This window comes from Zea mays, chromosome 8 (assembly GCF_902167145.1).
Source record: "Zea mays cultivar B73 chromosome 8, Zm-B73-REFERENCE-NAM-5.0, whole genome shotgun sequence".
Lineage (NCBI taxonomy): Eukaryota > Viridiplantae > Streptophyta > Magnoliopsida > Poales > Poaceae > Zea > Zea mays.
Window position 1 is genome coordinate 21,419,774 of NC_050103.1, and position 20,899 is coordinate 21,440,672.

Consider the following 20,899-nt stretch of genomic DNA (forward strand, 5'->3'; position numbering starts at 1 on the left):
TACCCCCACAATTTTAGAACTCGGGTTCACAGTATTCTGAAGTACGTAGCTGATACATAAGCCTGGAAAACAGCACAGCCAGTGGGATGCAATCGTTTGTGACACTGCCAGGCAGAAATATATGGGAGGCATCAGTAAAGCGCGCCTCTCAATGCATTCCTCTCATGCATGTATGTGATGTAATGTTGCTTCTTCCCATAATGCCGCAGCTTGTTCCAGTTTGATGATCTAATGATTGTTGCTACCCCCTTTTAGGTATACGTACGTACACTTAAAATAAGGGGGTGTTTGGTTTTAGGGACTAATCTTTAGTCCCTTCAATTTTATTCTATTTTAGTTCCTAAATTATTAAATATGGAAACTAAAATAAAGTTTTAGTTTCTGTATTTGGTAATTTAGGTACTAAAATGGTATAAAATAGAGGGACTAAAAATTAGTCCCTCTAAACCAAACACCCCCTAAGCATCGAAGGGAAGGAAGAAGCATGTGCTTGTTGAAGCCCGTGCCCTGATGATGATGATGTCGAGAGAAGTCCTCATGGCGCGCATGGGAGGGGGGATGACCTGTGCTGTCTGCCCAAGTCCCGAGCACGACCGGCCCTAGCAGCAGGTGCGAATAGCCGCACGCACGCACGCATGGTGTTCATCATACTATATCCGCTGTCGTTTTCGCGTGGCACGCAGGCTAGCCGGCCGGTGCGATCAACTGTAAAAACCGCGACGCGCCAACGCTCTCGGCTCCTGGAGCTGATCGGCCGTTCTCGTCTTCCTCTCGCCCAGGTAGCACATCTGTTGTCACGGAATGTGTCGAGAGGTCGATGTAACCCGGGCCTGTTTGACTGATCTTGGCAGGTCGCGCCGCGCAAAGGGAGCTGCGACCGATGGACCGTTGAACAACGCGTCTGCTCTGCTACATATACATTGATTCAGCTGAACGGTCGTGTTTCAGAGAGAGATGACGGCTAAGAGCCTAAGCTACAGGTCAGTCATATGCACTACATATACGGTTTCTTTAAATAAAATCCGTTTTATCTTTTTAGTTGATTCATACAATACTTAATATTCATTATTATATATTTGAACATAGACATAAAATATAAGAGCTAAAACAACTAATATTTTAGAATAGAAGGAGTACACAAACCAACATGAGTTAAAGTTGTTAGAGGAAAGCGCTTTATTCATAGAGACCACGGTTCTGGGGTCTGTTGCTTTCAGTAAATTAAAGCCAGAAAAACAACACACATATATGCTACTACGGTTTACTCATGGCATTATTGATTAGGATACGTATTTGCTGCGACCTGAGCATCAGCGATTGCGCGCCCACCAAGCAAATGGGATGCCAATTATTGCGTGGGTGGCGACGGATCCGTCGGTTGGCCAGAAGCGCGACTCCAAGTGTATGCCGGTAGCGCAACAGACCTCTCGACCGACCTGCTGGCATACGTACGTGCCTAGTCAAACGTGAGCCCTTGCTGATTAGTCTGAACATTTATGAGCCCAGGCCCAGCCCGAATGCGCGAACGAGGTGGCACACTGGCACTGCTTGCTGCATCACTGTTGTGTGTGGGTCTTGGGAGTCTTGACTCCCTGAGTCCTGACAGACGACAACGAGAGAGGGCGCATCAAGTTAACACAACCAAGATGACATGACACACGGCGACGACGCACGGAACGATCGCCGCCGGGCGGAATGCGGGGCTCCTCCGTCCCGTCCGATGGCCGCGCGCGCGTCGTCCCGCGAGACGTCGTGTCGGCATTGGGAGGAGTTGTCAGGTCATCGTGATGGGCCCCCCCCATGAGAGGCACAATGCAACACGCGGCGAGGTGGACCGGTCGACGACATCGCTTGGATTGCCCTGCCTAACGTGGCTTGGCTTTATACTCTTGCTTTTCTTTTAATTATTTATAAAATGAATTCCCTTCCTCCTCCTCCTTCTCGTGGGATTGGATGGAGTGAGACGAAAGGGAAGAGAAGGCCAGCAGCAGCAGCCAGCTGCTGACCATGGCCGGGACCTGCTGCTGGGTGTCCAAGTCCAACCCAAGCAGCTGGCCCTCTCGCGCCTTCTCGGACCGGACGCCGCCGTGGCATCGTCGCGGTCTGGTCAGGTTTCATGCTCTGTTCTGCCGCTGGGGGTCTCCATACATGACAATTGACAGCAACGGGAGGGGAGCCCGAGCCACAGGGATAGCTGAACGGTGGTGCACTGGTGCCGGGGCAATTGCGCCTGGGAGGCTGGGCCCCAGCTGTTTGGACTTGGGACAACCAGTCGATTCTGATCTGTGCCCTGTGCATTAGCCACGCACGCAGAGAACGCCAGGCTGCGCTGTTCCTCACATGTTTTACCTGTGCATTTGAACTCTGAACATCAGAATCAGTGCTCCGTTAGGAGTGCCGTACGATGGGATTAATATAGGAGACAATTTTTAGATAATCTACTCCAGCATTACTCTCTTATATATTTTTATCCTAAATTAATTTTAAAGCTATCTCCTAAAAAATGCATAGAAGATGCAAGCTTGCATAAGGAATACAGAAAAGAACCCCTTAAATTTGCATCAACATTCTATCACTCAACTATGCCATTTTGAATAATAATTTGAAACATCCCTATAAATCTGCCCGTAACTTGAGTACGCACATCTATTATTAGACAACAAAAATTAACCCCTGTATTTGTTTTAAAATTGCCTATTCTAACTATAATATAAACTATCACCTTTAATTTGTACCTACGTTGCTTACTTATTCCGCCGTCATATGAAAATAAACTCTTTTGAATATAGTCAACATATCTGGTGCAAAAAGGATCAGGGTGCTAGCATTTTAACATTAAATCTTGTCTATTGGATCCATCATTTATGGCCGAGTGCAATTCTGCCTAATCATTTAGACTATTTTCGAAAGAATCCCTACAATCTTAGAGAATAGGGCTCTATCTCTCTAAGGGGCTGTTCGTTTCTTCCGGAATGGAGGCATGGAATAATTCATAGCCGATTTGTTTCTCTAATTTATATAAGTTTTAGGGTCTGTTTGGTTGGGCTGTGGCTGTGAAAAAAGTTGCTGTGGGCTGTGAGCTGTGGAAAAAGCTGCTGTAGGCTGTAAGCCGTTAAAAAACTAAAAACTGTTTGGTGGAAACCACTAAAAGTCGTTAAAAGTTCTTCGATATATGTTTTCACAGTTCCATTCGAAAAGCCACTAAAAGCAGGTTCAGGGGTGCTTTCAGATTTGCACTGTGAGAAAGCCAGCTTTTAGAAAAAGCTGCTTCCTAGATCTAACCCTTTGGTTGGCTTTTAGGGGGCAAAAGCCAAAAGCCAAAAGTCAAACCAAACACACCCTTAATCAGCTGGATTGATTCCTGGTCCATTCCTGGACAAACGAACAAAGCCTAAGTAGGATTGTACTTAGTCATAGATGAAGGATCCGGAGACCATAATTATTTTAGTATGTTAGCACTCTAATCCTTTTTACACTATATATGTTGTCTCGAATCTATGCCTAGATATATATAATAATCCACTGAAAATAGTATTTTAATAATATAGGTTTCCAAATTGCACACTTTTGCCGCCACCAAAAATGAAAGCGAGACAAATGTTATGTGCTAAGTGAACATATAGTGGATATCGTGATCCGTGGATTGAGTTACTAGTACTGAAGCAAACTCCTCTTCTTTTTCATGTGCAATTTTTTGAGCATGTTAGAAGTGCACTCTTGTACGGGATCTAATTGATGACACTCATGTATCACATAAGTATCAAACACAGACATAAGTATTATACATAAGTTCTGAAGTCTAAAACAATGAAAACACAACACTCATGGAGGTGGGCGGTTTGACCGGGGCTGCGTTGGGCTGAACCCTTCCGGAGGGTTGTTGGATGCCGCCCCAGATTGGCCCTGCAAAGAGAAGAGATTGCATGTGTTATACCAGATGCATTACAAACATCTAACTACAATTTTGATACTCACAGGAGTGTGGAAGAGAGTAGGGTCAACTGGAGGGAACAATGGAGGTGACAGAGGGATGCCCTGTGCGGCGCCAAGGCTCTGCATGTACTGGAACATCTTCGCCATCCTCTGATCAGCCGCCGCCCGCTCCGCCATTATCCTCGCCTCCATCTCTTGACGTTCCCTCATCTCTTCTTCTAGTTGGGTCTGTAATATTACAAGCCAACGTTATAGTAACTCAAAGAGAAGGTATATAACTCAAGAAAGGACGAGTTACAGAAGCACTAACCTCGAGTTGCTGTATGCGATGCTGTGAGCTGTCGTGCCGAGGTCGTATGGCTGGACTCGAGCCCGTGCTCCTTGCTCTCACCTGAGACAGAGTGAGAGTGGAGGACAAGTCGATTGCCCCGTCGGCAATCCAGTACCGCCCATGTCTCTTGCCTCCTCCGACCCTCATGAGCACATCGGTGTCGATCGGCTCGGTGCTCGGATCATAGTCTGGGCCATGGACCTCCTGCGCCATGGCGGTGTAGTCATGGAGGCGGCTGTAGACGGCGGGGTTGGTGTAGGCCTCGGGCCCGTCATCCGGGTTGTAGGTGACGTCGGACGTCGCCTTACCCTTATGGGCCATAGCATAGGCCGAGAAGGTGGAGCAAGGCCTGCCACCATGTGACGCCGACTGCAACGAAAACCAACGAGATAGTTAGAAATAATATCTAACTTAGTGCTATATATCTAAATAAAAAAGGTGGCGTACCCATGCTTCGGCATATTGGCCCAGGCTCCGGCTGCCTTGGTGGTGGGAGGGGCCTTGCATCATCAAACGCTGTTCCCGGCTAGCTGTGTGCGCCTCGTCCCACTCAGCCGAACACCACCTATCCACCATCTGCTCCCAGCACAGAGGATGTGCGGCGCACCAATGTGGAATCATCTGCAAAGTAAACACGTAAAGTGCATATCAGAAGATAAAATAAAATTCATGCATGGAGTACTGGTACCAAACATGCATGACTTTACCTGCAGGTACTGCTCCCTGGTCAACGACATGGTTCGGGCTTGAGTTTTGGTCACCTTCTCCCTAAGGACGGAGCCGTGGTAGGTGATGATGGCCTGGATGCGGGCCTCATAGTGCATGTCCATGACGAGCTTCTTACAGCTCGTGGTGGCCACCACATCCGCCCTAGCCTCGTATCCAGCATCGCATCTGAAGAAATCCTGCATACAAAAACGATTATCCATACATTATTTCAAGAATTTGCAACGAATGCGACATATTTTACATTATACTAAGACTTACCCACAACTCTTGCTTCACCCGCTCCGCCTTGTTATTGAATTCCCTGCCGTCCCGGTCTACTGCATCGGGGGCGACGGCGTAGTGGTCGAAGGTGAAGGCTAGGCCCGTCACTCCGGCGTACTCCACAAGTCCAGGGAAGTGTTCCCTGCACAGCAGGCCGAGGATGCCATTGGGGGAGCGACGATGACCCCCAGCATAATCCAAAACCGTCCAAGACCTGTCCAAGTGATAAATAAAAAGTATTAGTTTATATTATGATTTTGAACACATAATATGAACAAGAATGAAGAACATAATCCTAGCAACAGAAAATTTCGGCAGCACCTCCCCTGCACGGAGAGGTTTCAAAATCCTGCAAATAAAACTATCAGCACGATGGCTGACATCCACGCATAATTCAACGGCACGATGGCCGGAATCAACAATACTACATATTAACCTAATCATACACGTATATAATTAACTCATTATTAAAACTAATCATTTCATATAAATCATACACGTATAACATAAATAAAGTAATCACCTTGGAGGTTTCGTCACGGGCGAGGCGACGGGGCGCGGGCGAGACGACGGGTCGCGGGCGAGGCGCGGGGCGGGCGAGGGCACGACGGGGAAACGACGGGGGCGAGGGCGAGGCGCACGACGGGCGAGGGCGAGGGCGCGACAAACGAGGGGCACGACGAGTGCGGGCGCGGCTGCGGCGTCGCGAGCGCGAGGGCACGGCGGGCGCGGCTGCGGCGAGCGCGAGAGCGAGCGCGGGCACGACGGGCGTGGCACGGCGAGCGCGGGCACGGCGGGCGCGGCTGCGGCGAGCGCGAGGGCGGGCACGGCGGGCACGGCACGGCGAGCGCGGGCACGGCGCGACGAGCGCGAGGGCACGGCGGCGTGCGCGCACGGCGGCGGCGCGGGCGCGGGCGCGCACGGCGGCGGCTTGGGAGCGCGGCGGCGGCGCGGGCGCGGGCGCACGGCGGCGGCGCGGGCGCGGGCGCGAGGGAGGGCACGGCGGGGGAGGGCGCCGGCGAGGGAGGGCGCGGCGGGCGCGGCGGGCGCGGGCGCCGGCGAGGGCGGTCGCGGCGGGCGCGGGCGCGGGCGGACGCGACGTGGAGGAGGCGCGCCGGGCGGCGAGCCGGCTACGGCGCGGAGCGGCGGCAGCAGCAGGGACGCGGCGGCGGGCGCGACAGAGACGAGAGAGCGAGAGCAGAGAAAGAAGGAGGAAGAAAGGCTGCGATAAAGGCCTGCGATAAAAATTTTAGAATGTTTGGAGATTTTTGTGAGACACTATGTGTACAAACCTAAGAGAACTACACATGAAATCATAGAGTTTCAATGTGGATCTCTTAGGTTTGTACACATAGTGTCTCACAAAAATCTCCAAACATTCTAAAATTTTTATCGCAGCCTGTACATATGATATCATGACACGTGGACAAGTTTCAGGATTTTCTGACTATGTTTGTGTTTTATACAATTTTTAAACATGTGGATGGCAAGTTCACGGCTAGATATGACAATGAGTACCCGCGACCCGATACCCGATGGGTATTTACTCCATTAGGGTATGCATGTGGGCTAAATATTCTACCCGTGGGTCTGTTATTGGGCAAAAATCTTCACTCAATGGGTAAATGGGTATTAGAACGTTCCGCCTTCACCCATACCCGTTAACCCGTGGGTATAAAATACCCAATATAAACTTAGCTCAAGCATGATCTTTGACTTTAGTCATCCATCTTTTTTACTATTTAACAACCTTTTAGGCCATAATGTCATAGAAGGCTTAACGACAATTTAATAACCATGTAATGGAACACGTAATGTGCTATGTAGTACTATCATAGTGTTACTACTTTATCCAATTATCTTTGGTGTGTTGAATGGATGGTTAAATGATGCTAAAAATTTTGTAATGATATTTAGATGGATATACTTGATATTTGTATCATATAATATTTTGATAAATGTTTAGCTTTTGTGGGTACGGGTGACCCGATGGGTGACCCATACCCACATGGGTATGGGTATGGGGGTAAATCCATACCCGCTAGTGTATATGGGTGACCCGATGAGGTTATTTTTGTGTCGTGGGTATGGGTATGGGGTAGTAATACCCGGTGGGTATTTACCCATTGCCATCTCTATTCACGGCCATGTTTAGTGAGCATGTTGCTCGAAGTTTCCGGTCCGCTCCTGGAATCGGTCGTAACTTATGCTAAGTAACATGAATATCATTTTTGCATGCACGGTTTTCCAAGTTTCGAGTGACCTGCAGTTCAAATCTAAATTTTCCGAAGAAATTCAAATAAACGAACTAAATCTACTAACGATTGAAAACTCTGTTAAAATTGTCCACAAATGATACATGTAGGTCTACATAGTGTAGGAACATACCACAAAAATTTTGGGAGACAAAATCAAAAAAATAAAAATATACTTTGCCGAGTGTCTAGAGATGACACTCGGCAAAGTATACTTTGCCGAGTGCCTACTACGCGGCACTCGGCAAAGAAGCCTCTTTGCCGAGTGCCAGCCGTTGGCTCTCGGCAAAGACTGACGGCCGTCAGCTTTGGGACGGCCGCTGACGACCCTTTGCCGAGTGGTAGACACTCGGCAAACTTGTCTTTGTCGAGTGCTGTCCTGTGCCGAGTGTTGAGCACTCGGTAAAGGGGTTCTTTGCCGAGATCCTAACTTTAACGAGTGCGGCACTCGACAAAGCCTTCTTTGCCGAGTGCCCGACAAAAGGCACTCGGCAAATAATACAACACTCGGCAAAGCCTGCGATTCCGGTAGTGTCTTTTACTGTTTAAAGCTTACATATCTAAAAGTTCATGGATTTTCGATGTTTGTAGGAGAAGCTAATTAAGCTCATTTGTCCGGGCATGCGTTGCAGCAGGCGCATATATTTTTTATGTGCTCTACGTACCCTCTCTATAGTCTATAGTCTATACCCAGTTTGTAGTACTACTCACATTCGAGATGTTGGGGTCCATCAAGTGTTGTGCTGCTCCATTTGCCTTGGGTAGGAAGCAAGCTCTGGGATTCACCCCCCCTCTCTGTCTAGCTCCAGCATCACGCACTCTCATGGCAAAAAGGATCATCATTTCAGCACAAGGCCGGCCTCCTCCATATGCCCATGTGAGACCTCTTATCTCTGTTATATCTTGCTCCTGCGTCTTGCAAGCTTCGTTATTGTGCAGTGGAAAGAAATCTCCCCTTTCCATCATCATGCCATGCATGCAATGCAAGCTATAGAACGAAAAAACAACAATAATGATAGATTTTCCTTTTTGCCGATACTCACATGTTTATGTGAATCGTGGTTATTAGTCCCTTTTCTTACATTGTGCACTGGATAACCTAAGTGGTTTACTCATTGCTGATGCCAGATACTCATATTTGCGTGTTTTTTATATTCAGCATGCTAATATATATGCTGCTATCTTGATCGAGGCTACTGGCTAGACAGTAGTCGTAGATACAATCTCTCTCCGCGTGGGAGTGAGTGCAATGCAGGGTGTGGAATCTGCAGTACCAGCTGTGTGGTGTGTTGAGGTAGCAGTTCTTCATATGCCTTTTGCTTTTGCTTGTCCTAGCTTGCCAGCCAGACAGTCCCTGAACTTTGAAAGTCTGAAATCCCAATTAAAAAAACACATGCAGCAACAGTAAACGTCGAAGGCAAAGGTGCATGCCGCGGCACCATGCTACGGGCAGTTTAATTATAATTAATCAAGCATAGATGAAAGGTGTCCATGTCTTGTGTGGTGATTAAGCGAGGGCGAGAGAGATAGAGAGAGGGCTTGTGAGGAGAGGAGGGGGGGCCCTTTAACTTTTCCTCAAGGGGCTAGGGGGTGGGGGTGGGCTTCGGTTAAAGTAGGCAGGAATTCTGCTCTCTTGTATTAAACCGGTGAAAGCAGCTGCCTGCCTGCCTCGATTTTTTTTATATGTACTTCTCCCCCTCACTGCTCGCTCTCTCCTTTGCACCCCTAGCTACTACTGGGCTCCTCCTCCGACTTGCTCTTCGGTTTGCTTCTCTTGCCTCCGTTCACTTGCTTGTTGTTTCGATCCGATCCATCTCCTGTTCTTGCTGAATTTTGCTTGATGACCGTATATATATGCTTGTTTGGTTTTGCTTTGCAGCGCAGCAAGCAGACGGGGAAACAAGAATCATCCCTTCCGTATATACTACTACTACTACTACTCAATACTCATGCATGCGCACTGCCTCCCGGTGCGGCGTATGAACCAGACATGAACAGGGAGCACAGCAGCAGCAGCAGCTCCAAGCTCATCAACGAGAAGCTCGAGGAACACCGGATCTCCACCGCGAAGCACTGCCCCCACTGCGGCGAGAAAATCGACAGCAAACCAGTAAGTATATGTGTCAACTGTCAAGTTGACAATTTTGTGCTGCCTTTGTATATATCTTGTGCGCACAGTTTCACCCCCTCAGGCCTCAGCTAGCATCAGTACCATACTACCATGAGACTCTTGGTGGTGCAACCTGTTTTGATGGGATTAATTGCTGTAACTGCAAGAAGGATTGGGTGGGGCTGCCGGCAGGCGTCAAGTTCGATCCAACTGATCAGGAGCTGATCGAGCACCTCGAGGCGAAAGTGAAGGACGAAGGCTCGAGATCTCACCCTCTCATCGACGAGTTCATACCCACAATAGATGGGGAGGACGGCATATGCTACACCCACCCCGAGAAACTTCCAGGTGAGCGAGGGAGCTGCTATATCTAATAAGCTATAGGCGCGCATGAGCAGAAATATTTCTGAACCATATGCTTATACAGACATATTCCTGGCTTTCCGAGCTTTGCTTTCCATGGAGTGATATATTGTATGTTGGGATTGCTTCGCCATGAATTATGTGCCGTGGTTTGGATTTGGGATATGGCATATATTCCCTTGGTTTTCGATGTGCTGCTCTCCCCCCCTCTATTCTTAGTGTTCTCTACATGTGCTCTTGGGTAGGACTGTAGGAGTATATGCAAAGAGAATTATTGTTTATGGAAAGTTGTGCCTACCCTGATCTACCTCTCTCTCTCCTCTCTGTCATGATGGTAAGATGCTTCTGAAGTTTCCGAATAGGTTTCGTTCCTTTCTTCCTCCTATCTTTTCCCAGAGGTTTGTTGCATCTTTCAAGAAACACTGGCCACCCACCCGGCTATCAGGTTCTATAACACAGTTCTTGCATCTATACGCCTTGCATGTGTGTGCTGATGATCGTCATCAGGTGTGACGAGGGATGGCCTAAGCAAGCACTTCTTCCACCGGCCGTCCAAGGCCTACACGACGGGCACGAGGAAGAGGAGGAAGATACAGACGGATTGCGACGTCCACAAGGGGGAGACGAGGTGGCACAAGACCGGCAAGACGCGGCCGGTGATGGTGAGCGGCCGGCAGAAGGGGTGCAAGAAGATACTGGTGCTGTACACCAACTTCGGCAAGCACCGCAAGCCGGAGAAGACGAACTGGGTGATGCACCAGTACCATCTCGGTGACCTAGAGGAGGAGAAAGAGGGGGAGCTGGTGGTGTGCAAGATCTTCTACCAGACGCAGCCCAGGCAGTCCAGCTGGTCCGCCGCCTCTGACCGGGGGGCCGCCACTGCCATGGTGGCAGCAACGACGGCGGCGGCGCAGGAGCAGCATAGGAGGGATAGCGGCAGCGGCAGCTGCTCGTCTAGGGACCACGAGGCGGTGTCAGCGACATCGTTCCCGGCCGGATACACAGTCACCACGGCCGTCGAGATGCAGCAGCATATGAAGCAGCCAGCTGCGGACCATTTCAGCTTCGCGCCTTTCAGGAAAACCTTCGATCAGGAGGTAAAAAAACGTAACCACTCCATTCTTCTTCACTAGCTCTGTAATAAGTACATAGTACGTATATGTCTATATGACTGGGGAGAGAACATCATGCAAATCAGCATCGATCCATTCTGATGCACCCATGCACGCTTCTGCGTTTTTCCCTTTATTTTTCTTCTGGTATATGTATATATTTGCTTTCCGTTTGATTAGATGAGCTTCCTACTAGCTTGTTGCATATATATGCATGCATGGGTGTACATGTTTTGGTAGCTGACCAAATGTAGGACGTGCCAATCTAAAGCAAAAGATGAGCTACACATCACAGAGTATGGACCCTTGTTAAGTAGTTCGAGTCTCACATCATTTTACTCATATTGCAAGCAACCCTAGCTAGGAACCATCCAGGCACATCCACCCACCGTGAAAGCAAAAATTACCAATAAATTTCATTTGAACAAGTGATGCGTCTTATTCTCTTGTATTATTCACGAAAAAAATAGAGAGTAGTTAATTATATATGTAAATATATAGAAAGTAACTGTGTGTGTTCTGACAGCTAATAAGATCAGTACGCGTGTTTGTACGGAGCAGGTTGGTATAGGTGGTGATCAGGTGCCATCTAATCAGCTCGGACGATCAGAGACGCATCATGCCGGCCGGGGGCAGCAGCCGCACGGCCCGGTGCTCGCGACGACGGCCGTGCCTGCTACAGCTTTCCTGATCAGTAGGCCATCGAACCCCGTCTCGACTATAGTGCCACCTGCAATGCAGCACGCATCAGTTGTCCTCGATAATGATCAGTTCCATGTGCCAGCAATCCTTCTCCACCACCATGACAAATTCCAGGTGATTAATTCAGATTGGCTTGTTTTGTTTCTTTCGTGCACACAAGCTAGCTAGCTAATCTGGAATGGCCAAATTACGTACATGCATGCGTGTTTTCTTAATTAGCGAATGTCTTAATTAGTTGCTGTATCTTTTTTCCATCCCATATATCTCCTTTCTATCCTTAGCGTTTTCAAATTAGTGAAAAGCATGATACAAGGCACATTTTCCCTCCTCTAATTGAACGGTTGCGTGTATTGCTCATTCTTCTTTTCTTTCGTTTTTTTAGATAAGTATGTTTTATTACCAAGACGGAAAACGTTAAGAGCTAGCCTTGGAGACTGGAGTGCTTATCTTTGCTTTCTTGTCTACACAATCCTAGTTAGCATAATTTTTTTTCTGATAGAAGAATCAGTAGTATTATTGTTTTATACAAAATTTCTAGATAATTTTGGTACACAACCATCAAGGTTGTCTTACAGCAGATTGTATAAAACCACAAAAAACTGTTCAGTTCTCATACTTGCAGTACCTTTTACAGATCTATACAACCAGATTGTTTATTTAATAATTTTCACTCGTGCTCTTTAGTACCGAAACCATCTCTGCATCATGCATGCATGCCTTGGAAATGTATACTTAAATGGAATAATTAAACTAGATTTATACATGAAGAATGTTCGCATTTTCTGATTTCCATGTTTCACTCCCACATACATTTGTAATTCAGTCCATGGTGTTTTTTCTGTTTGGAGTTATTTATGCAAAAACCATTTTAGTATCATATCCTTGGAGATTTCATTTGATTTAAGTGGACTGTGGACATACACATATCGGCCTGAGCCTGTAAAGAAAGAACTGTTGTTCCATTGCCATATAATCTTTCCAATAGCTCCTTTAACTTTTAGATAGCTTCTCTTTACTGAAACACTGCTTTAATTATTTTTTACAAGAACACTGCTTTAGTTATTGTTCCATTTCGACATTATTATAACAAAGAACATGCAACAACAGCCGCATCAGCACCAACAGGAACAGACACAACAAAAGCTTGATCGCAGGTCTGCCAGTGCCGGCTTGGAAGAATTGATAATGGGCTGCACGTCGTCCACAAACACAAAAGGAGTAAGCATTAATTCCTTTCAGTTCTTTCAAACCATCTACGAACATGCGTGCTAGTGGTAAGAACAACATATAATTTGCATTAGTCTCTTATTATATGTCTGAATAATTTAGAATATGTGCAGACATCTAAAGATCCGGCATGTATAATAATAATGACACTTTTAAATTTTCTCCCTAATAAGGTACTCCCTGCATCCAATTTTGATCTTTGTAAGGGCAGCGAGATCAAATAGTGTGCATGCATGTTATATTGATTATTTTGCATGTAGCCGGTATAGACAGCAAAGCTGCGCGCATGTTCTCATGCAGGGGAGGTGAGGGGGGTAGCCTAGGAGAGGAAAGACTGTACCAGGGGGTCCTGAGGAAACTTCACTGTGGGGTCTCGTGTCTTTGTCGTTCTAGCATTCTCAAACTAGCCCTCACCATAGCAGCCTTTTCCTTCCATTTGGTTCCCTATTTATATTGGTTATTTAAGGTGCTTTTACAGCATGCATGAGAGAGAGAGAGAGAGAGAGAGAGAGAGAGAGATGTAAACTGTAGTATTTGTGTATGTGTAAGAGGGAGAGAGAAAGAGATCTATAGACTGTCGTACTCACAGTGAGTATAGAAGAAACATCATGAATATATGCAAACAAGGACCACCAATTTGCTTTGCTTTTCGGTGCCAAAGGAGAGACCGAAGACCCGAGTAAATAACAAGACCATACTTTCCTTGCTTTCATGACCATATACGTGAAAACGAGAGCTTTTTCTCCGTGTCGGCAGCATCCTCTCTTTTCAGACTATATGAGTTTTTTACTGTTATCTCTTCAGAAAAGTGCCAAGAGGAATGAAAAGGGGGCAATATCATTTGTGTCTTCTCTTGCACCGTTTTTTATGATGGGTTCACACGAAAGTCGAAAACCATGCATCACATGTGCTCTCGTGTTACAGTTTCCCATGATAGTCTTGTCAAGATGTCAGTTTAGCTATATAGAACACACTGATGATGACAGCAATATTGCATGGTTTTGATCATCAACGTCCTCGTGTCTGGATCGTTAATACGTATATCACGAAATGGAACACCTTCTATATATAGAAATCTTTCATCATCGCCTTTTCTAGTAATTTCCAGTTTCCATTGTCTTCACATTTTAGTTGCAGAAAAGAGTATGGTATCTCAATGTAGCCAACTGTTGCTTTTAACTTGCATGGAGGCTAGCTTTAAGCAAGGCCAACTGACTTTTAACAGTGCAAAATTGCTTGTGTCTTGTTGAACATAAATGACGAACTAAACAGTTAGAAAATGTATTAGTAAGTTGCGCGTACATTGCTATGGTTTTATATATACTATACATAGATCTTGTTTAAATTAAATGTTTATCAAACATGATTATTTTTTAAAATTTCAAATTATTAGTGTGTATATATATATATCCCTTATTGAACACAAACTATGATCAGTTGTGGTGTGGTATCTCGTGACCAGGATTCGAACCCTAGGAAACTCATATTTTTTATGCAGTGTGGGGTCGTTTTTTTGCTGGTTCCAGGCAAGGCCCACTGGGCAGCGCGAGATATCGCTGGGCCCAGGCGTTTTTGCGGCAAAAAATATGTTGCAGCCCGACTGCAAACCACGATGTTTGCAGTCCCTCATAAAAAGGAGGATAGACCCCACCTATAGGTCCACTAGGTAACGTTTTAGTTGTGTTATTGTTGCTGCGGGTGGGGTCTATTCTCTTTTTTGTGAGGGGCTAGAAACATCGTGGTTTGCAGCCAGGCTGCAGCAAATTTTTTTCCGTTTTTGCAGGCGGGGAGCGCACACGGGGGTGGGACGTGACGCACGACGAAGTTCGTGCTTTATAGTATAGACTAATGCTTATGCCGATCTCGTTGATTTATACATGTATATATGTTGCATTATATTATTCATTGAGAAATACATGTATATATACACATGTCTATCTCGATCTTTCAAGAGATTTTTACCTTTTGCATTTGTTCATCTGTTGCACTCCACTGAAGCAGTACTATAAGTTTCTTTTTGACCACTTTTTCCCTATTCTATTATATTGCAGGAAACTTCAATTGCTCACCCCCAAGAGACAGAGTGGCCTTACCCGTACTGGCCATCTGATAACCAAGATCATCATGGATAGTAGTGACAGGACAGATAAATAATGGCGATGAATGCTAAAGGAACACTAACCACAACCACTTCTACTGGAATGGGTTTTGTCTGCTTGAATATGCAGCGTTGCTTTTCTTGGAGGATGTACACCTACGTTCGATCTATAGTGGAGGGATCGGAAGACCAGAGAAAAAACAGATCTCTGTAGATCTCCCTCAAAAAGAAAATGAGAATCAAATTACTCGTGTGTGCTCTCCAAGACAGAAGAGACAAAATGGCCAACGAAAAGAGGAGAAAAGATCGATGGGAGGAAAGGTATCGTTTGTGCTGACATTGAAGGGATCATGTGTGGGCCCCTAGATGTATTAGAGACCATCTTAGTCAAGTAGTACAACTATAATCAGTTCACGGTTTATTGTAGTTTTTTTATTCGTGCTACCTAATTTCCAATTGTAAAAAGTATTGTTTGCCTCCCTTTTAATATTTTTTGCTTTCCAAATTGATGCTGATTTTAGTTTCCCTCGGTCAATTTGTGCTAATATGCATCACGGAGAAATAAACTTAGTAAGAAGCTGGAAATTCCTTTCTTTTAGGAGCACAAACATTGTTTATTTGTTGTTATTGTTAATGTAGTTTTTTTGCAAGCAGAATTAAAACCACATTGTTTAAAGGAATAAGTTGATTGATATGATTATTGTGAATCACATAGAGATATTTAAACAAACACTATCATAACATAAGTGTATTAAAACATATTCGCATGCTACTCCATGGAGTTTAACTACTCTGTGTATATTAATTTAAGTTCTCTTCATATAAATCGTGTAATAAAACAAAATAGATTTTAATTGATTTGTAATTATACCACTTATCATCATTTGATTCATATACTATGCTTACATGCACAATAAAACGGAGTGTAGATATGATGGATTACAACGGGAAAAAAATAAAGTAGATTGGTCTAACTTTAAAACTGAATTTTCCTTATGTAAACGAGTGTTTCTCAAAAACCTTATCTTCCACTACAGAGCGTATAACATTAAAAAGGACGACATGTCTCTTTTTTAAGGTTCTCGCTAGGTAAGACCTATCTTACTTCATATATATATATATATATATATATATATATATATATATATATATATATATATATATATATATATATATATATATATATATATATATATTGTGTTGGTGCAAACAATCAACATGTTTGTGCATTCTTGTCTTCATCTACATGAATGTAAACATTTTCCGCATGTTCTACATATGCCTCAAAGTTGTTATTATGAATTGTTGTATGTAAATGTATCACTTATGGGGACTAACATTCATGGATTGTTCAAAACAGAAACTTTGTGCAACGATGAGTAAGTTTTTAATTTGTTACAAAATATAGTAGTGTGGTGCTTTTTCAAATATATAATAAAAGATTCAAACTCAAACCAAGTTGGTAGTAGAGGATTATAGCACTATTATGCCATCAATCTAACTCATCTTAATACTAATTTTATTGCTCACTTGTCGACCTTTGTCCACGGCTCCTGCCTTGGTCGGCAGAGACGACTTCCACTTGTGGTAAAGAACAAAGGACGAGTACTTTGAGTATACTTTTCTAGATGCCAACGAGCATTAGAAGTCATATTGATTTTATATGGCCAATCATATCCTGCGAGTACCAGAAGCCACGAGTTACTCCCTTGTCCTAAATGCTCAGTGGTCGGAGATGATTTTTGGGCTTGATAGGAATACTATCCAATCCCATGAGCAAATAGAGCATTGAAGAAGTTAGGGCTAGCTGTAGTGGGAGCAGTAGCTAGCTTCCTTAGGTGACGTGTTTTATCATTGCAGCATAAGGAAAACTATATTCTTGAGTTCATCAAAGTTGAAGACCCTACAAGTGCAATCAAGATCTAGTTATGTGTTTTAATGATAATGTCAATGCAATTAGAACATAAATAAGATTTATCTTATTGACAAGCAGGTTAAATGAAAAGGAGGATAATACATGTGATGGTGGAACCACTAATTACTAAATGACATGAAAATCCACTTAGATACTTAAATTTATTTAATATTTTAAATTGGAGTATAGGAAAGCCACACTATTAAGGAGGATACAATGCACAAGCTTCAACAAGCAATCATGTGCTAAAAATCCCCACAACATCCTCAAAGCCTAGCCACAATAGCAAACCTCTTTTTTCTATTTTTGGTCGCTTGGTTTGAGCAACGTTGCTCCTCTTGGAGGAGCAACTGTCATGCATAGATTGGCACTGCCTTGACTTGAATATGACCCTTGGTAGGAAAGAGGTATATCTGCCATCTCCTTGTCCCTCCAATAGTAACTTTTCGACAAAAAACTCATTGTACTCAACCAGAATGGTCTCTTCCTCTCTCTCTCTCTCTCTCTCTTACTATACTAGAACACCTCAAACTCCTCTCAACATTTTAACTTTCTTTCTTTGAGAGGTTGAACCTCCAAATTGTGCTACAGAACTCACCAACTTGTTCTTCAACTCCAAGAGCACTTTGTTCGCGTTCAAGCTTGTAGTTATATTTGTTACTCTTGGAGCCTTGGTTCAGCCGGCTAGAGCGCTGCCCATGGAGCTTTCCATATTGTGTTGTAGCCTTGGGAAGTTTGTAATCCATCTATTCAATTGAGTAAGAAACACTCATATCAAGAGCTTGCTCTTTTGACTTGAGAATGAGGATACAGTTTGAGTAACCCAAGTCGTCAGGTGATAGTTAGGGATACAAAGAGTATACCCCCGTATAAATTTGGTAAGTAATCTTGGTGTATCACCCTATCGCCTACACGACCAATTGGACTTAGCCCGAGTATCTAGGAGGATGAACACGACAAAACACATAGAGAACCCAAGGTAGACAAGGACTTAGAGAGGTTCGGGTCGCCAGAGCATAATACCCTACTTCCTTTTTGAGTGGATTGGAATCTTGGGTTGGAAAATAAGCTCAGGGCTCACGAGTTGGCTTGAGATTAAAGTGCTCGTGAGCCTCAAGCGAGCCAAGCCAAGTCAAGTTTCTGAGCTAGTTGGTGCAGCAAGCCAAGCCAAATCGGCTCATTTTGGCTTGTGAGCTAGCTCAAGAGCTATACTAAATTAACCAACCTACAAAACAACGATAGATGTTGGATAATTTTATAGATATCTGGTCCTTTTTTTAGCCTTTGATGATGAACATATGACAATTTATAATTTAAATTACTTGGAATGTTGAATGATGATTCTATATTTTATATTTACCACTATAGGAAACTGGTTAAAGAACGTGGGTGAAAAACCATCGAACTTAATGTAATAGGCCGTCGAACTGTTACCTTTTGATATGCAGAATGATATGCAGAATGATCTGTTACCTTCTTTGGATATGCAGAATGACCTGTTACCTTCTTTGGAGTTGGTTACAAAAATGATAGAGGATGTTGAGCTTCTTGAAGAAAAGGCTAAAGTAGCCAAACGTGAATCATCTATTGCTGGGACAGGCATTCTAACCAAAGTTGAGGAGCTCAGAGAAATGTTAACTCATGTGAAGGAAGCAAATGATATGGTCTTACCCTCTTGAAAGGATCACGATGCCCAAGAGGGGGGGTGAATTGGGCTTTTCTAAAAATCAACACTAATTAAAACCTAAGCAAGAGCTAAGCAAGAGCCCAACTTCACCCCAACAACTAGCACTAAGAATATAATACTAGAAATGCAAAAATGCTAAGACAATACTTCAAATACTTGCTAAACAAATACACAATGTAAAGTGCTTGAATTAAGTGTGGAATGTAAAGCAAGGTTTAGAAGACTCCTCCAATTTTTCCCGAGGTATCGAAGAGTCGGCACTCTCCACTAGTCCTCGTTGGAGCACCCGCGCAAGGGTACCGCTCCCCCTTGGTCCTCGCAAGAACCAAGTGCTCACTACGAGATGATCCTTTGCCACTCCGGCGCGGTGGATCCCTCGAGACCGCTTACAAACTTGAGTCGGGTCACCAACAAGATCTTCTCGGTGATCACCGAGCTCCCAACGCCACCAAGCCGTTTAGGTGATGCCGATCACCAAGAGTAACAAGCCGTAGACTTTCGCTTGACCAAGAGAAGCCTAATGCAAGTGGTGTGTGCTCTAGGTGGCTCTCGCTAGCGCTAATGAGGAACAAACGCGGATTAAGATTCTCTAATCTCCTCACTAGGCTTTTGGTGCTTGCAATGCTCTAGCAATGTGCTGGAATAAATGTGCAGTGCAAGACATTGAATATGGTGGGTGGAGGGGGTATAAATAGCCCTCACCCACCAACTAGCCGTTACAGGCATCTCACTGCACAATGGCGCACCGGACAGTCCGGTGCGCCACCGTTGCGCCAACGGTGCGCCACCGGTGCGCCAACGGTCGTTTTGAACGGCTAGTTCTAACAGTTAGCCGTTGGACTCATGGCACACCGGACAGTGAACAGTCACTGTCCGGTGCACACCGGACAGTCCGGTGCGATGTCCGGTGCGCTGTCCGGTGCGCCACTAAAATTCAACTCTGAAACCTGCGCTCTCGGGTTTCTGCGTGGAGAAGGATCTTCCCCGGGCCAGCCTGGCCCCACCTGGCAGAGGGTGCACCGGACAGTCCGGTGCCCCAGGGCCAGAAACCCTACTTCATGATTTTCAGCTATTTTTCAAATCAGTTTTCGTTCTAACTTGTGAGTGAGTTCTAGAGTGACACCTAGCACTGTATGTGAGTGTGATTGTGCACCAACACTACACTAGAACTCTCTTGGTCAAACTACTCATCGACAACCCCTCTTTATAGTACGGCTAAAAGAGAATAAAAGACCTAACTAAATCACGAGTGTCCACATCTCCTTGACACTCGAACTCCGTAGTCCTTCACCTTTTGTTTCGTCGTTTTAGCCGTCACTTCGAGTTCTTATCTCTGGGATTGTTTTCACCGTTGTAGTACTTCTACCTGTAATGTGACCTAACTTACCATTTGTCTCTGCAAAACACACGTTAGTCACATATAATATTACGTTGTCATTAATCACTAAAACCAACCAGGGGCCTAGATGCTTTCAATCTCCCCCTTTTTGGTGATTGATGACAACCCTACAAGATTTGTGAGAGTAGTTTGTTTTGAAGTTTCTGTCAATAGAAAGGATGGTTAGTTATACTCAGTAATCTTTGACAGAAAGAACGTGTACCATAATAATAAGAGTGAGCGCATACACATCGTAAGATTCTTGTTCATATAAAAGTGAAGTTAAATCGATGAATCAAGAACTAGAAGACTGGTGATAAAATATAAGGTGAAAACATAATGCACACAGTCAATCATTAGCAACGAGAGTATATATAGAGTTTGTGAGCCAAAAACACCAAGCTAGTACAGAGAGTAGCAAGCACATATATTACATCAAAATGACACTCTACTAACTCTCTAGCTCCCCCTAGCTCTCACAACTCATATCTCTCCCCCTTTAGCGTCAAACACCAAAAGGGTACCCGAACCTAAACATCTGAAGCGGGAGGAGGCAGCGGGGGCGCATCCGGGCGCGGTCGAGGCAGCAGAGCGAACGCCGGCGGGGGGGGGGGGGGGGGTCAAAGTCAGTCTCAGATCCAGGATATGCTGTAGAAGCTGGGGCTGGTACTGACTCGGACTGAGGCCGCGCTGCAGGAGCTGCCGGAACAGAAGTGGTCACAGATACTGCCACAACAGTAGTGGTAACAGCAGATGCTGGTGGCACTGGCGGCTGAGGGTAGACAGAGCTGAGAACCG

General features: G+C 45.0%; 1 protein-coding gene across 6 annotated transcripts; it reads left to right on the plus strand.

Annotated features, from left to right (window-relative positions):
- The first annotated feature begins 403 nt into the window (after nt 1–403).
- On the plus strand, nt 404–15,713 carry LOC103634916 (NAC domain-containing protein 75). 6 transcript variants are annotated; one of them, XM_020542516.3, is made up of 9 exons: nt 404–609; nt 684–779; nt 852–980; nt 9,389–9,619; nt 9,787–9,967; nt 10,490–11,079; nt 11,656–11,910; nt 12,904–13,014; nt 15,075–15,713. In XM_020542516.3, the coding sequence occupies exons 4-9, from the start codon at nt 9,500–9,502 to the stop codon at nt 15,153–15,155; spliced, it is 1,338 nt and encodes a 445-aa protein (XP_020398105.1). In that variant the 5' UTR covers nt 404–609; nt 684–779; nt 852–980; nt 9,389–9,499; the 3' UTR covers nt 15,156–15,713. The 6 variants fall into 6 exon arrangements, 5 of the variants coding, with proteins under 5 accessions (XP_020398105.1, XP_020398104.1, XP_008655705.1 ...); XM_020542515.2 differs by lacking the exons at nt 404–609; nt 684–779; nt 852–980 and adding an exon at nt 9,155–9,272; XR_004851901.1 differs by lacking the exons at nt 404–609; nt 684–779; nt 852–980 and adding an exon at nt 9,156–9,272 and having other exon boundaries at nt 9,394–9,619; nt 12,843–13,014.
- Nucleotides 15,714–20,899: the final 5,186 nt, after the last annotated feature.

Bases quoted from the DNA above. Each gene is read 5' to 3' on its own strand.
- LOC103634916 (XM_008657481.4), top strand. From the start codon at position 9,193: ATGTACTTCTCCCCCTCACTGCTCGCTCTCTCCTTTGCACCCCTAGCT. The intron at 9,620-9,786 runs GTAAGTATATGT...TGTAACTGCAAG, and splicing joins AGAAAATCGACAGCAAACCA to AAGGATTGGGTGGGGCTGCC. The intron at 11,080-11,655 runs GTAAAAAAACGT...TGTACGGAGCAG, and splicing joins GGAAAACCTTCGATCAGGAG to GTTGGTATAGGTGGTGATCA.